This window comes from Glandiceps talaboti, chromosome 17 (genome assembly GCF_964340395.1).
Source record: "Glandiceps talaboti chromosome 17, keGlaTala1.1, whole genome shotgun sequence".
Classification (NCBI taxonomy): domain Eukaryota; kingdom Metazoa; phylum Hemichordata; class Enteropneusta; family Spengelidae; genus Glandiceps; species Glandiceps talaboti.
Window position 1 is genome coordinate 8,868,055 of NC_135565.1, and position 16,187 is coordinate 8,884,241.

At 35.2% G+C, this 16,187-nt stretch overlaps 2 protein-coding genes across 2 annotated transcripts in view; one reads left to right on the forward strand and one right to left on the reverse strand.

Moving 5' to 3' along the window:
- The first annotated feature begins 2,333 nt into the window (after positions 1–2,333).
- On the forward strand, positions 2,334–11,050 carry LOC144448684 (arylsulfatase B-like). Its single transcript, XM_078138970.1, has 15 exons — positions 2,334–2,571; positions 3,182–3,293; positions 3,623–3,674; positions 4,044–4,147; positions 4,708–4,814; positions 5,096–5,160; positions 5,769–5,870; positions 6,287–6,350; positions 7,041–7,138; positions 7,405–7,547; positions 7,996–8,054; positions 8,290–8,413; positions 8,751–8,794; positions 9,252–9,377; positions 9,773–11,050. Exons 1-15 carry the CDS (start codon positions 2,445–2,447, stop codon positions 9,946–9,948), a joined length of 1,503 nt encoding a protein of 500 aa, XP_077995096.1. The 5' UTR covers positions 2,334–2,444; the 3' UTR covers positions 9,949–11,050.
- Positions 11,051–11,746: 696 nt separating this feature from the next.
- Positions 11,747–16,187, reverse strand: part of LOC144448727 (arylsulfatase B-like) — a 9,643-nt gene continuing 5,202 nt past the window's right edge. The window contains exons 10-15 of the mRNA XM_078139035.1: positions 15,934–16,076; positions 15,366–15,424; positions 14,858–14,978; positions 14,013–14,056; positions 13,070–13,195; positions 11,747–12,720 (exon numbers count right to left, since the gene is read on the reverse strand). Of these exons, the coding sequence (XP_077995161.1) occupies positions 12,545–12,720; positions 13,070–13,195; positions 14,013–14,056; positions 14,858–14,978; positions 15,366–15,424; positions 15,934–16,076 (669 nt within the window). The 3' untranslated portion in view covers positions 11,747–12,544. The remainder of the gene's footprint in view (positions 12,721–13,069; positions 13,196–14,012; positions 14,057–14,857; positions 14,979–15,365; positions 15,425–15,933; positions 16,077–16,187) is intronic.

Genomic DNA, 16,187 nt, shown 5'->3' on the forward strand with positions numbered 1-16,187 from the left:
GTGGTCGACAGTTCTGAATGCCATAACGATTGGTTTAATATTTTTGGGAATGTTCAACCTGAAAACACAGATTTGGTTGGCATTTTGCTGTGGCAGCAATGGGATGTCAAAATCATAAAATAACACACAAAGTTAGATAATACAATGAGTCAATGTAAAATTGTCACAGTCCCTTTTAATTCTTCTCCAATGCGAATGACTCGCGCCCTCTACGTGATGATGGCAGTTATTTCCCACAATCTCAATCTCTGTGTACGTATGGGTCTAGGCGCGTTTTATTTCTATCAACTTAAATACTATTTTACCGGTAAATTGGTGGCCTGTCTATTTGCTATCACAACATTCCTTCATTATGTGCTGTCAACATGCTTTTCTTATATCCCAGGGACTTGGAAGCAAAGCTTAGCATGTTGTATCAGGTAGCCTAGTATCGGGGCCTGGTTGTCAACAAATAGGGTGAACTTAGTTTTATATAGATGAACTAAAATTAAACTGCTTGGTAGCCAGCATGCCTCCCTCTAGAGTTCTACCCTTTATGATTACAAATATAAACGTTACGTCAACAAGTAACCTATCGACTTTGGGATGAATTTTTTGTCTCGTAAACATGCACAATTTTACGAGACATGCCATGTACATCTACCTTGCCTTCGTGTTTTCGGCCACACATTTATTGCAAATGGGACATTTTTACGTGATATTATTTCTTATTATTTGACAACTCCTCAGCACAAATATTATACAAAATAGAATATTTTGTGAATTTGAGTAATTTGGCGAGGATGTAAGTCTTCATTAGCACAATAATGACTTTTGGATTACGTTACTGCAATTAACGTTGACTGAAGTCAATTTTACCTAAGGTCAATGGTTAGCAGTCACGTGACATCAAATCCTAATCTCCTAAGCATGTAATGATGTACACTAAAGTACACTGTATGTCGATTGTAAAGATTTACACATAAGAGGAAAATATGCTCGCATTTAAACTTTGACATTAAGGGACTGGACACAAATAACAATTGCAAGGGGGTGTTTTTCAGAAGTACAGTGCGTGGAAAAAAGTTTATCGCGCCCCCATAACCTTGCGCACAAATTACTGAACCCTGCCCTACTCTCTCGTTGAATATATGTGATCAAAAATATCATGCCATAAAAATAGTGACTCCTTCCCACACTTGTATGTAAAATGGTGATTCTTCTAACCATCCACGCACCCCTTAAAACACCATCCCAGTCCTTTGTTGTACATTTGTGTCCAGTCCCTAATTACGCTGCATTCCGGTTGTACTTTATAGTGTATGCGCGCGTAAGTAACATATTCCCACATTGAACTTTGACATTATGTGACCTCAAAGTAATGTATAGCCGTTGAAATTCTGACGACCGGTAATTTTGTCATCAATCCCACAGTGGACAATGAAAGGAAGAAACATTCAATTGTATTGGTCAACGTTTGTTTATTTCTTTGTATACCGTGTCGTCAAACTCACTGTACAATAACAGTGATTAATAGACACGTGAAAGTCACTTGATTATGTCTACTCTGCATGATGCAACCAATTTCATTTCAAAGTAAATTTTAGGAAATTGCGATCATTATCAAACACCCTCTAATTTGCATATTTATGTTTGTTTGAATTCGCAGGGACAGTTCATATATATGAAGTTACATCGAGCGCTTTGCAAAAAGTGATCTCCATATGGATATAATGCACTTTCGTAAACGTGTCAACGGATGTCAATTATTTTGGTGTGACAGGTATTGAAAATATAATCAGTGAAATGCATGAACAGGCACAAGTTCTTGGTGCAGGCTTACTACTATTTACAGATGCACCTGTTGCCATGGCAATAAAAGTGTCTCTTCTCGAGTTTGCTATCTGGAATATAAATTGGCGAATGAAAAACTTCTGAATTCGGTGCTTCATGGCAGAATGAATTCATGGGATTTAACTCGTGATGTTGCTGTCAGTGCTTCAATACTAAGCAATAGTGGACGTCGTCTGTATTAATATGTCTAGCGAAAACTTTGAAAAGGTAGACAGCGCGAGTTAATATCACATACAATATAATTTGAATAACATTCCTACTGTAAAATACCTATACCTTCAAATATTCACAAAACTAACAAGGGTTCATTGAAATCGTTTTTCTGTGACAAGACAATTCTATCAACTGATCTAGTATAGAAATGAACAATAACAACATGTGATGCCCGAGCATGAGTCACATGTGTCTGGTCACATGACTATTAAGGCACGGCTGGCCTTTTATGTTCCATGACCCTTGTATTATATATATTGTTCAGGTACCAAAGACGATTGTAAATATATACTCCCCTGCACAGATGGGTTTTTATCATAAACAAGTCTGCCTTTCAATAGAGCGGGTCTATCTACATCGAGTAACGTTGCAGTGTTTCTTTGCTTGAGTGCGTCGACATGCAATCCACGGTGTTCCTCGGTACGCTGGTTCTGATCCTAGCGGTGAGTGTAGACGGTGAGCCGCTAGTCTACGATCAAGGTGTCCAGAAGCCACACATCGTATTTGTTGCAATCGACGATTTAGGTAAGCCATAGAAATAATGTCACTATAAGTCAATAACCTCTGGTTCTTTGTTAAAGTAAATGCTGCCTTTAACTCGATACGGTCAATTACAAAAATGGCAAATTTGCAGGGACTGACTTTATTGCCGTTTGACGAGTTTAGATGCAAGGTTCCACACAACCCGATGATTTCAAAAATACGATGATACAAATTATGCTTTAATTCAATGTTTTCATTCGATTTAATTCATTGTAAACGCAACAATAGTGTACTGTAGGTAGTGGTGAAGATCATGACTATGTCAGTTTGAAAGCTTATAATAATGCATTAATAAACCGACTTCCATAACATTGTAAAGGTACAAATTATGTATTTCTGATATCAAAATTGGCCTGGATAATTCCACGAGGAAATTCGTCACATAAAAAAATATTCTCAATATAGAACCGATATATGTGACTTTGCTATTGTATAGCCATGTACATACATAATATACATGAATTATTTGAATTTGCCAATGTAAATATCACCATACGATTCAACTATTGACGGAATTCTTGGTACTCTATGTGTCTGTGAGTTTTTATTACCCTATGCAAACACGTTTCCTATCTCTTTGAACTGTTTCAAGGCTGGAATGACATCGGTTACAATAACCCTGACATCATGACGCCGACCTTAGATAAGTTGGCCAGCGAGGGCGTCATCCTGAACCAGTCCTACGTCCAACCGCTGTGCACTCCGTGAGTCAACATTCTAATTTCGTACCTGTTTCTGTTTCTGTTTTGCGTATATCTAAAGTGAGATAAGGGTATTTTATCTAGAGTAAGGTGAATTGATGTTATGTAATAAAAATGAAGATTGTGAATATTGTAGAATAGGATATGTTCGGTACTAGAGATGTAAACATCTGCTCTTCATCTTCGTTGGTAAGGCAATGCCCTTTTTACTGGAATGGTAGTGTATGCTACGTAGGCAACAGAAGAGCTAGGTCAGGCGACGTCCGACAATGTAGTCAGTTTTGATGTGTGCTATGTGTGAGTTAGTATCAACGTCACTGTTTTTATTTCAGAACACGTGCTGCCTTTATGACGGGTTATTTTCCATTTCGAGTTGGTCTTCAGGTAAGTGAAATGATGACGTAATCTCACAGTTATCCAACATATAAATAATGTGGTCAAATCATGGATTGCAATCGTTTGGATTCATGAACCTTTTGACACATGTACAGGTACTCGAAGCACCATCTTTAATATATACACAAACATGGGTTGTTATATTTCTTTTTGTGAAAATACCTTCCACTGTTGCACACACACAACCAAGCAATTGCCATACATACTGAAATGGAGGGTTTTCTCTTAGCGCATATGCACTTTATGTTCCCTGGTGTGAACTATAATGTCATATAATCACAATCACATGCTAAGCATGAATTAACGTTATATTTTTCATGTTCAAAAGTTATGACTATGCGATTCTTTTGTTTTTAGCATAAAACCTTAGATCGGGCAGAGCCAGCTGGTTTGCCGTTGAATTTCACATTGTTACCACAGAGATTAAAGGAACACGGATACACAACATACATGATTGGAAAGTAAGTAAATAAATGCCAAAAGACATCAACATATTGATACATTCTATTTGCTCGCCCAACTGACATTTTCATACAGGTGAGGTGTGTACACTTCATTTAATTAATATAAATCCCACGACAAGGTAAAATAAGCTGTCTGTACCGAATATCTTTTCATGATTTTGTTGTAGATAATGCTTTATATGTTTTAATGTTCAATCGGGAAGTGTCACTGTAATTCATGTATAGGTAACGTTTGAACTTATTTGATGTTTGGTTCATTAGCATTGGTTGCAATACTCTCCGAACGTGACAATGTTCAATCTTTCCCTTGTCATGAGCTAACTTGGTCTAGTAAACAGTCAACAGTTGGAAGAATCTTAAGATTAATCAATCAATCAATCAATCAATCAATCAATCAATCAATCAATCAATCAATCAATCAACCAACCAATCAATCAATCAGTCGGTCGGTCGGTTGGTTTTTCAATCAATCAAATAATCAATCAATTTACATTGACGAAGTCATAGTCACTATGATCGTAATTAATTTATATCTGACATGATTTTGTTTTTCATAGATGGCATTTAGGGTATTGTAAATACGCGTATACTCCAAATGCACGTGGTTTTGATCATTTCTATGGATTCTACAATACTGAGGAGGCCTACTATAACCATTCTATAGGTAAGTACTTATAGGTTTTATATGTCAAATCATTAACACCACATCGAGCCATTCTCATCGAAAAAGTAAATATGTGAATTAAGCATGGATTAAGAGAACAGATTTACCTCTGCTGTGTCCAAGATGTTTGGAAAGAAATGTAAATATTATCCTGAAATCGTATCTCTGGTATCTCTTAACATAAATCTAGCAAGTGTATATCTAATGTTTATCTATATCTATGCATAGATACATCTTTTTGTGTTAAAAATCAATGACTTCTTTTGTTTGATTGTCTGTAGGTGGCTATCTTGACCTTAGAGAAGACATGACAGGGGATTTTAATGAAAATGGTATATACTCTTCAGTGAGTAACATCATCATTAATTTCCGACTTAAATTGATTTCAATCAACTATATATATATGCATCTATCTATATATATATATATATATATATATATATATATATATATATATATATATATGTATCTATCTGTCTATCTATATATCCATCAATCTGTCTGTCTGTATCTATGTATGTATGTATGTATGTATGTATGTATGTATGTATGTATGTATGTATGTCCGTTTGTCTGTATGTCCGTTTGTCTCGATTTGACAAGGCTTCGACTAGTATCAATGCATTATAATGTTGTGTTTACGCGACGAATCTATGAATATTAACAGAATAACTGTGCAAGTCTCGAGTTAGTTAGCAGGGCAATTGTGAGTGGCAATGGTAAGGATGTTGGACACGTCTTTCAGACCAAGATGTTCTGATATAATCAGAGGACCGGGCCGCCATCACAATGATTCATTAAAATGTAAACAGTCATGTTGAACATTATATTTTGCAGTTGGATGAAGTTCGATGTACATTTGGGTACCACTTATGCTACAAGATGTCAGATATTATGTTATGTTTACATATTGTATATGCGTGTAATCTTTGCTCTCTTTTTTATTGCATTTAGTATCTGTTTGCCAGCAAGGCCGAAGAATACATTTCTAAACACAACAAAAGTAACCCTATGTACCTGTACTTTCCATTCCAAAGTGTGCATGGTCCAATAGCGGTAAGTCACGTGATACGTGGGTTTGTCATTTGACATGGTCAAGGTCAAAAACTCCTTTAGTAATGCATGCTAATACGAAATGATGATAATTTTCATACAATTTTATTTCTAAAAGATTTACTCCCTAAAATCGGTTACTTAAAAGACAAAAATATTAGTGTAATTTATAAGTAATTTATGAATAATTGTTGATATTCTATGAGATATTAATATTAGTTATAATTTAATACCATTCAAGATCAGAGTTCTTTTATGTTTATATTGAGTTGGGTGTACCACTTTGTATGTCAGTTGTATATGGTCGTATAATTTGTTTAGTTTCCATGTTTCCATTTAATTTACAGGGAAAAGTCTTTCTAATTGATGTGGTAATATCCATAATATAAACTAATATATTAACTGTGTTCTAATTACAGGTTCCACAGAAATATCTTGACATGTATCCGAACATACATGATCAGAATAGACGTATTAAATCAGGTCAGTGACCTTTGTTGACCCTCCTCTCCCGCTTGCCTTTCTCTGTTTGCTTGTTTATCTTTCTCTCTGTCTATTTGTCAGTCTATCTGTCTGCCTATACCTACTTATCTGTTTGTTTGTCTGTCTGTCTGTCTGTATGTCTGTATGTATGTATGTATGTATGTATGTATGTATGTATGTATGTATGTATGTATGTCTGTCTGTCTATCTGTCTGTCAACGGTTTGCCCGTCTGGATGGCTAGCTGTTTCTGTCTGCCTACTTGTGTGTGCATGTATATATACATACGTCTGTCTCTCTGTCTGTGTCTCTCTATCTCTGTGCCCTACTGCCTTGTCTTTGTGTTTGTGTTTGTGTTTGTCTCTGTCTCTGTTTCGTCACTCTCCGTCTATCTGAATTTTACACGCCTGGATCTGTTTCTGTCTTTCTCTCTCCCAAAAACACAATAATATGGAAATTTGCATGTTGAATACAGTCAATGAGATTAAAGGTTCAGTCAATGCAATATTGATAAGGTTGATAATGGAATATGAACGATGAATTGTATCCAAGTCACAAAAAAAAAATCAGTTTCCAAATATACGTTTTATAGTTGTGTAAAACTATACTGAATGCAGAAAAAATGTGTAAATAGTCAATTTACTAACAACACAATATTCTGTTTTTGTTTGCTTTTTTTTTGTCTTTACAGGAATGATAACTGCCTTAGATGATGCGGTCAGTGAGTTGGTGACGTCACTGCAGAATCATGGACTATGGGAAAATACACTGTTTATTGTAACAACTGATGTACGTAGTAAATTAAATGATATCGCCTAAACATTTGAATTCTACAGAATACAACATTTTCCCATATTTCTGCCCGTCTTACCCTATTTTTTTAGAACTACTGCATATTGTAATTTCACTCAATTGAAACATATACCTGTACCACCTCCCACCCCCACCCCATCAGTCCAATTCAAAATGGCGTCTAAACTCGGAATGGAAAGCAATGTGTACGTTTTAATTTTAGTAGACATTTTCAACACCTGTCCTTGATTTTTGGATTTCAGAATGGAGGACCTGCCACTCCCCGAAATGCCGGTAACAATTTGCCTCTCAGAGGTTCAAAGGCGACTTTATGGGAAGGAGGTACGAGAGGTGTGGCGTTCGTACATGGTAACATTTTAGAGAGGAAAGGCTACGTTAACAACGAGTAAGTAAAACTTGTGACGTCATATCCGTCGGCGCGATGAAATGCATAAATTCATGGTTCTGATTGGATCTGATAAATATGTAAAAAGAACGAAATGTAAACTTAGTTGAATGTGATCGCCACTTTTATATCGATTTATATTTTATTTGCTAGTAACCCATTTTTATCTTGGAAAATCATAAACCGCCATCTTCTGCTTTGATGTAGCCTAGAACTTTGCGCTGACGGCAATCGACTAACATACTACAAACGTTCTACAGATGTCTGTCGAAATCCGCTATCGAGAAGAAGCTAGACTAGATCAGAAAAAGTTTTGATTTCATCAATGTAAGCTAATTCGCGATAACTGGAACTGACGTTTTCCCAGTTCCTGTGATTATTGTAACTACCAAAAATTATGTGCGATTATTGAATATTTATTTTTTATAATATCCGAATTCGTTTGCAGAATGATACATGCCGTAGATTGGTATCCCTCTTTATTGGAATTGGTTGGCGGGAAAAGAGGTAACCTTGTCACTGCTTTACTTTCTCATGAAAGACGAGAGAGAGAGAGAGAGAGAGAGAGAGAGAGAGTGTGAGAGAGAGAGAGAGAGAGAGAGAGAGAGAGAGAGAGAGAGAGAGAGAGAGAGTTCGGTGTCATACGTCAACTTATAGGGAAATAATTACAATTATTATCAAAGATTTAATTTTGAACAATAAAGGAAGTATATCTTATGATATTGTAAAAATATAATTTCAGATCCTGACATGGATGGTATCAATGTATGGAATGCTATAGTCAGGGGTGACCCTTCACCTCGGACGGAGTTCGTGTACAACATAGATGAACTAAAAAGCCCGAGATCTCCAAGTGCAGCAATTAGGTAGGGGTGATTTTGATTGTGCACTAGTCACGTGCAGTTGTGGTTGGATATGATATTAAATAGATACTTTCCACGGATGTAGCATGTTCGAAATATTGAAAATGGTAAATAACTGATTTAATAGTCACACTTAAAATGCATAAAGTAAAGTGATGTATCGTACGTAATGTTTTCGATAATGAAATACCCTAAATACGAATCTGCGATATAAGATTTCGCTTTCCGAAAGTTATTGAAGGCAACGTTGTACCAACATTGACTAGGTTTTAATAGATGTGTAAAATGTAGATTTTTACGTAATAACTGAGTAGTGTATGTGTGCCTTATTTTATTATAGGGTTGGTGACTTCAAACTAATCGTCGGAAAGCCAGGCACTCCAGGTAATTTAGGAATTATTGTTTGCATGAATTAACTGCAAGAGATAGGGCCTGAAATATGGTGCTAAATAAACAACTGGCATGGATAGTTCACACGCACGCACATAAACATACACGCACATTTACATACATACATACATACATCCAGACATACATACATACATACATACATACATACATACATACATACACACACACACACACACACACACACACACATACATACATACATACATACATACATACATACATACATACATACATACATACGTGCACACACACGGCATTTCTATAGTTCACATGCCCATATTCAGGGAGTTATATGTATCCACGATGTCTTATAGAGAGAGGTGGTGTGCACTCAGTATTCTTCTAAATATATATGTCAGGAATAATTTATCACACAAACTTATTACAATTTAATTTACCTTAATTTTATTTTAATCATTCTTTTTGATAGACGGATGGGTACCAGTACCACAAATCGAGGGAGTGTGGGAAGAACATGTTCTAATGGATGAATATGAAGAAGGACGAGAGTTTGGATTTGAAAATTCCAAGAAAAAATATTTGTTCAATATTAAAGGTACCTTAATGTTTATTAATAATCTTGGTTTCGTGCTCCATATGTTGATAGTTCTTAAAAACATCAAAGGCTTTTATGACGACTAGTATTTTATAATTCATAATGAGAAAGCTATGTTTTATGCGCAGTACCAAGATATATTGTTGACAACTGAAGTAGCATTTTCAAATCAAACTTAAAATTATAGTATGGAGCCTGGCGTTTTTGGCACTTCTAACTTTATCTTGGGCCGAAATAAATTACCTTATCCCTATATTGTTGGTGTCAAAATAAATAGCTTAAAACGATACTTTTTATCATCTGCATGAATCGTTCATCATTTCACACACCTGTATAAGACGCCTTGTACTCTTTCGTGTTGTGATGCTAATGATATGCATGTCTATATTTTGTAGATGACCCAACCGAACACCACGACTTGGCCGACAAGATGCCGGATAAAGTTGATGAATTAAATAAAAGACTGAATGAATACCGGAAGAAGATGGTCCCTGCGATCTATCCTCCACAGGTCCCTCACAAGGCTGACCCGAGAAAATTCGGATACGTGTGGTCACCCGGATGGTGCTAGCCAGGACGTTTACTGAAGTAGCGAATCTTGCGATAGTTTACAAATACACTCAAATAGTTCATGGCATACTGCATGTCAGTATTTAGAACTTGTAGAATGTTATAGTGTATACTTAGTGGTATTTTTTTCATTGCAGTACAATACCGAAAACATTATTGCATACCTCCATGCAAATATGCAAATGGAGAAAAAAATCAAGTCATCGCGATGTCAGATTTTCACGATTTTATATTGAAAATTGCATTTCAGATAAGCATATGTAATAATAACAGAATACCATGCCACGTGAGGTCGAGTGGTGTGGGTAGTCAGGGGTATTTGCACCCGTGTTTGTAGTGTTTTCTGTTGCACTTTCACTCGCTGTGCTCGTTAAAGTACGGTTGCAGAGAACACTGCAAACACGGGTTCAAATACCCCGAGTATGACACACTTGCACTCACGTGTAATGTGATTCGGTTACATAATTAAACAAAAGAAGCAGAGGTTTAATATGTCCATGCCATTTACTTCATTTGTACACAAACAGGTTAAGATTAGAATAACATTTTCAAACGAGATATTAAATTTTGACCTCCAGTATTCTCTTTTACATTTTGTACGTCTACTTATCCAGTTGTTTTTGTATTTTGAATTCCCACTCCCATCTGTGTTATCTCAACTTTTTTATTTGTATAATATTAACTTTGAGACATTTTTTAAACGTTTTAAGATATAATAATCAACCGTTTATCACATCATTATGGAATTGTTTTCTTTTTAACGATTTCCTCAGACGCTTTAGACGAACAAAAAATAAGAAATAGTGCTTAAAAGACAAATGGACACCATCTTCCAACAGACCAGTAGAGATTTTATATCTATAACCCTTTTAAAATATTTTGCCGCAACCTACTTTGTAAATCAGGTTTATCGTCACTTTGCTGCATTAAAGACCGTTTTACTAAACAAAGATATAACATTGTCAGCCATTTTGTGACGGATAGTAAATCAATTGTACCAATTCCAACAAATGACGTAGTATAGATTTGTTTACTTGCTGAACAATTACTGTTTTGTTGTTTGTTTGTTGTTTGTTTGTTTTTTTAAATAAAACTTGCTTATTCACCGCAAATAGTGAGTGTTCTGTATTTTTTCTTTTTGCATTTCAGCGCTGTAGTACGATTTGAGATGTACTTGGACATAATAATCACATACATATGAAAACAATATGTCAGTCAGGAATTATTTTGTAAAATGAAAGAACACGGCGTAAATGTTATTTGAAATGAACTAGGGGATTCTGAATGAATTATATTACACTGAAAGATTGTCGATAAGTTATCAGGCAAGCATAAAACCCCAACGCCATGCCCGCACCATCACCTCTCCGCCCATAACATCGATATAATGTCTGTCACCTTATGGTTGTTCGGGTGTATTAAAAACTGATTTCGATGGGCATGCTGCTAATGAAATGTGAACTGATTTACATAAAACAGAAAAAAAGAGGAATGGGTGCTAAATTTGAACGAGTCGATTTTGCAAAGATTTCTCTCTGACAATCATTAACTAAGAAATATTACTAAATGTTAGAAGACTTGGGAGCCATTACTATACCATTGTGGTAACTAAAAGGAAAAGAAGTGGGACATCAAGTGACTAGAATAGAAATTTACACTCGAGAACGTTAGTAAGCTAAAGCTGGAAAATGTAATTATTTATGCAAAGTATACCTTCAAGATAATTTCAAAGTAATATATTTATTGCTTTAACGATAAAATACAAAGAGCAATACCAATGAATGCTTAACTACAAAATGACAATAAAAAAGGTCAAAATGTACAAATGTTGAATTTTTCAAACTTATTACATGTTTTGTCACACACAAAAATAATCAAGCTGGTTCTTACAAATATTGACACAATGATACTGTGATTATGAAAACATGACTATATGGGTTTTATAGCATGCAGATTAAAAATTACACTAAAATGAACAATATCACAATAAATCAAATACTCTTGAATTGAATCATACTTCATTTATGCCAAATGTGCTAGATTATGTTTTTTTCGATATGTAGTAGTACCAACATACATGTTTACCATGCAGAAGTATAAACTACGTTGAAGCATGAGTGTTGACTGATGTATGTTTGAACCACTTCCTGGGCACGTGTATTTGTAGCTAATGATATGATTATTTGTCTTCATTAATATTCAAAAGTCGGTGAAGTACAAAACTAAATAAAATATACAGTAGTTTGGAGAGTCAAGTTAAATCAGTTGCAAATTGTACGTGACAATTCATTCTGTAAAAATCCCCCGCACCAAAACAACAGCCATAGCAATGGCAAATGTGGGCAGTTGTTTTCCTATAATTATAAAATTGTTGAAAATATTAAGGTCAGTATAGCCAATCATGCTTTGTTCCAGCCACTAATGTAAATGTCAACATCCCTATGGGAAAAGATTCTACACCACTGCATAAATCAGAATGTTCTTGTTCTAAGTCGATTTGGAATGATATTTGTGCAATCAGCCATGAGTAATTTTTGCTAAAAATATACAGTACTGCTGGACATCTAATTAAGACTAAATACAGGTTAGTACGTGCTCTAACACCAACCAGGTGACCACACATTGCCAAATTTACTTGGATCAGCTTTATCTGGTTCTTCTTTCGGGTGTATCGCAGGGACCAATTTCTTCTTAAGTTCTTTAAGCCTTGCCATCATCTCAGACACTTTTCCTGGCATATGTTTAGAAAGATCATGATGTTCGGTCGGGTCGTCTTTAAACAAAAACAAATAACTCCCATATAAGTACAAAAACGACACTGTATAGCATTTAGATCAGATTAGATTAGATTAGATTACAGGAGATTAGATTAGGTAGAACTGAATGGAATGGAATAGAATATAATAGAATAGAACAGAATAGAATAGAATAGAATAAAATAAAATAAAATAGAATAGAAGAGTACTATTCTCAGCTGAACTTGAATGAACATTTAAGTTGAATATTTTAGAATAGGAGCATCCCATGTAATTACAGCTTGTAGAAGTATATTTTACCGACAATATAATTAGCATGTGTTTGTACAACATCATTTGTACAAGTTGGACAGCCTTAATACTAACCTTTGATATTGTACAAATAAGTTGGATTTTTAGGAGCAACTCCAAGTTCAATCATTTCTTCGTATTCATCCATTAGAACATGCTCTTCCCATACTCCATCAATCTCTGGTACTGGAATCCAGCCATCTGGAATTTTAAGATTACACAATATTAATCACATCAGTTGCATTACTTAATAGCTGAAAATAATATAATAAATTCAAATAATTAGTTACAGAATAAGAAAAACGTCTCTTTAAAATCAGGTATGCGTGTGTGTGTGTGTGTGTGTGTGTGTGTGTGTGTATGTATGTATGTATGTATGTATGTATGTATGTATGTATATGTGTATGTATGTATGTATGTATGTATGTATGTATGTATGTATGTATATGTGTATGTATGTATGTATGTATGTATGTATGTATGTATGTATGTATGTATGTATATGTGTATGTATGTATGTATGTATGTATGTATGTATGTATGTATGTATGTATATGTGTATGTATGTATGTATGTATGTATGTATGTATGTATGTATGTATGTATGTGTGTATGTATGTATGTATGTATGTATGTATTTATGTATGTATGTATGTAGACTTATGTTCAAGTTAAAAAAAAAGTCAAATATACTCGGTGACGTACTTTACACTAAATCTAAAACAAATCCCACAATTGTCACATAGTCTAAATCATACATCATTGACTAAATGACTAATACTGGCGACATCTGTTTTATTCACATACAAAGATAATGTCAACAAAACCTGGCTAATATTGGTGTCAATATAGACAGCTGGTAAACTATAGTGGTGCATGATGTAATGTAAAACATGTTATACCAAACCTTGGTGTATTGGCAAATTTCCATGAATAGATAAAGGCATAACATAGTTATACATTTGGTTATTACATTTACAAGATAAACTTTAAGTGAACACAGAATGTGACTGGTTACCTGGATGTCCTGGTTTTCCAGAGATCAGTTTGTAATCACCCATTCTATAGACATAACACAAATCAGTTTATTGTTAATTGTGTATATTGCATTGTGATGTATGAACTTGAAACTCATTATGAAGTTTATGTACATTGGAATACCATTACATGCCAATATGCCATATATATATACATTGCCTGTCCAATCTAGCTGGTTTCGATTGCACGACATTCTCCAACAGGTAGCTGATCATATGGCACATATATTTATACACTGTAGCTAGCCATTCTACGTCATGACAATGTGCGTCTACATCATAGGTTCTGTGGTACACACTATCACTGTATCAGTTAAAACTTGAAAATTGAAAGTTGAAAATTGCTATTATTGTTCCCGGTTTTGTAGACTATTACTTATGTCCAGTCTTTGATTCGTAGCGACAAAGCCCCTTATGTCACTAGTATTTTGCGAGTGAATTATCTCTGGGCATAATTAATGGAAGGTCGAAATTTTTTTTTTGAAAATTGCTATTATTTTCCTAATTTCCACTAATTATACCGGAAAATATAAAATAATTAAATCGGAAAATATGAGTGACCTAAGGATATTGCCACGACTTGCCTTCGACTCAATGGGACAAGGCCCCTTATGTTACTCGTATTTGGCCTAGGCTAAAACAAGATCTGCACTGTGGAATAATATCTAAATGTACAGTAACACATTGTTTGTAAAATAGTAATGATGTCATAATACTCATGACAACCGTGACATAATTTTTTGAATTCATTTTAAAAACGATCTTATTGCCGGCTTTATAGTTTTATGATATTGTATTCAAGTTAAAATATTATTATACAATGTACCTTATTGCTGCACCAGATCTAGCATCTTTCACAACGTCAATGTTGTAAACGAATTCCGTCCGGGGTGAAGGGTCACCTCTTGATACTGTATTCCATACATTTAAACCATCCATATCAGGATCTGAAATTATAATGCAGGAATTAATAGTTCGGCTAATTAGCTGAAATGTCTCCATATATATGATGCATTAATGCAGGAAATGTGTGTCTGTCTGTCTGTGTGTGTGTGTGCGTGTGGGCGCGCGCATGGACGTGTGTGTGTGTGTGTGTGTGTGTGTGTGTGTGTGTGTGTGATATTCGGCTAATTAGCCAAACTGCGCATGCATTTGATAAATGTTATCTAGAAATGCTGAAAAATTGAGGCATTTTGATCATTTCAGTAGTGTTGCTATGTTACAGTCCATGTAATCCGACATCCGGGTACTTGTAACATTTATTTTCAGATTTTTAGCTACATTTAGGATAAGTCCTAGTTTGTTACCAAATGAGATCATAACATGATTAGTACCTCTTGTTCCGCCAACTAACTCCAACAAAGACGGATACCAGTCGACTGCGTGTATCATTCTGAAGACAGAAAAAATGACAGGCAAACATAGTACATAGTTTTTTTACAATTGATATTTTATCATGATTGTAAAGTAAATATACGATGTATCACTTCACGGGAAAGATCATCACGTTTATAGGTGTTGTACTGAATGAACGCGAACGCTCGTAAAGATGCTCCTATGAAAGAAGACAGATTATTCGGCAAGACTAAACAGATTGATTATTCGGCAAGACTAAATGAATTGAAAACATTGCGTGTCGAGCCAGCAGTCAGTTTTAGCAGGACACAAAAGTGGCGACTTTCGCTGTTTACATTACAGATTATTTTTAAATGTGCAAAAAAATATATAGTATGAGTCATTCTGTTACGAGCTTACAGATTTATCGTAAATATGTACAACTGTCGGTGCTATGCTATAGACCCTTTATTTACATCGATGTGTTCAATGTATCTTTGTTTACACTTAGTAGTGGCGAACAAAATGAAAAACAACAGAAAATATGGCCTCATCAGTTTAACTTACTCATTGTTGACATAGCCTGTCCTCTCCAGCATGTTACCACGAACAAACGCCACGCCTCTTGTACCACCTTCCCATAGTGTACCCTTTGAGCCTCGGAGTGGCCAGTTGTTACCTGCATTCGTTGGATTGGCAGGACCTCCATTCTGAAAGTAACCAGATCGAGATTTTATGAACTGTCAATCTCCAACAAAACCCATCGAACTGGGAGTTGTGCGTGTGTGTGTGTGTGTGTGTGTGTGTGTGTGTGTGTGTGT

Bases quoted from the DNA above. Each gene is read 5' to 3' on its own strand.
- LOC144448684 (XM_078138970.1), top strand. From the start codon at position 2,445: ATGCAATCCACGGTGTTCCTCGGTACGCTGGTTCTGATCCTAGCGGTG. The intron at 8,795-9,251 runs GTAATTTAGGAA...TCTTTTTGATAG, and splicing joins CGGAAAGCCAGGCACTCCAG to ACGGATGGGTACCAGTACCA. The intron at 9,378-9,772 runs GTACCTTAATGT...TATATTTTGTAG, and splicing joins ATATTTGTTCAATATTAAAG to ATGACCCAACCGAACACCAC.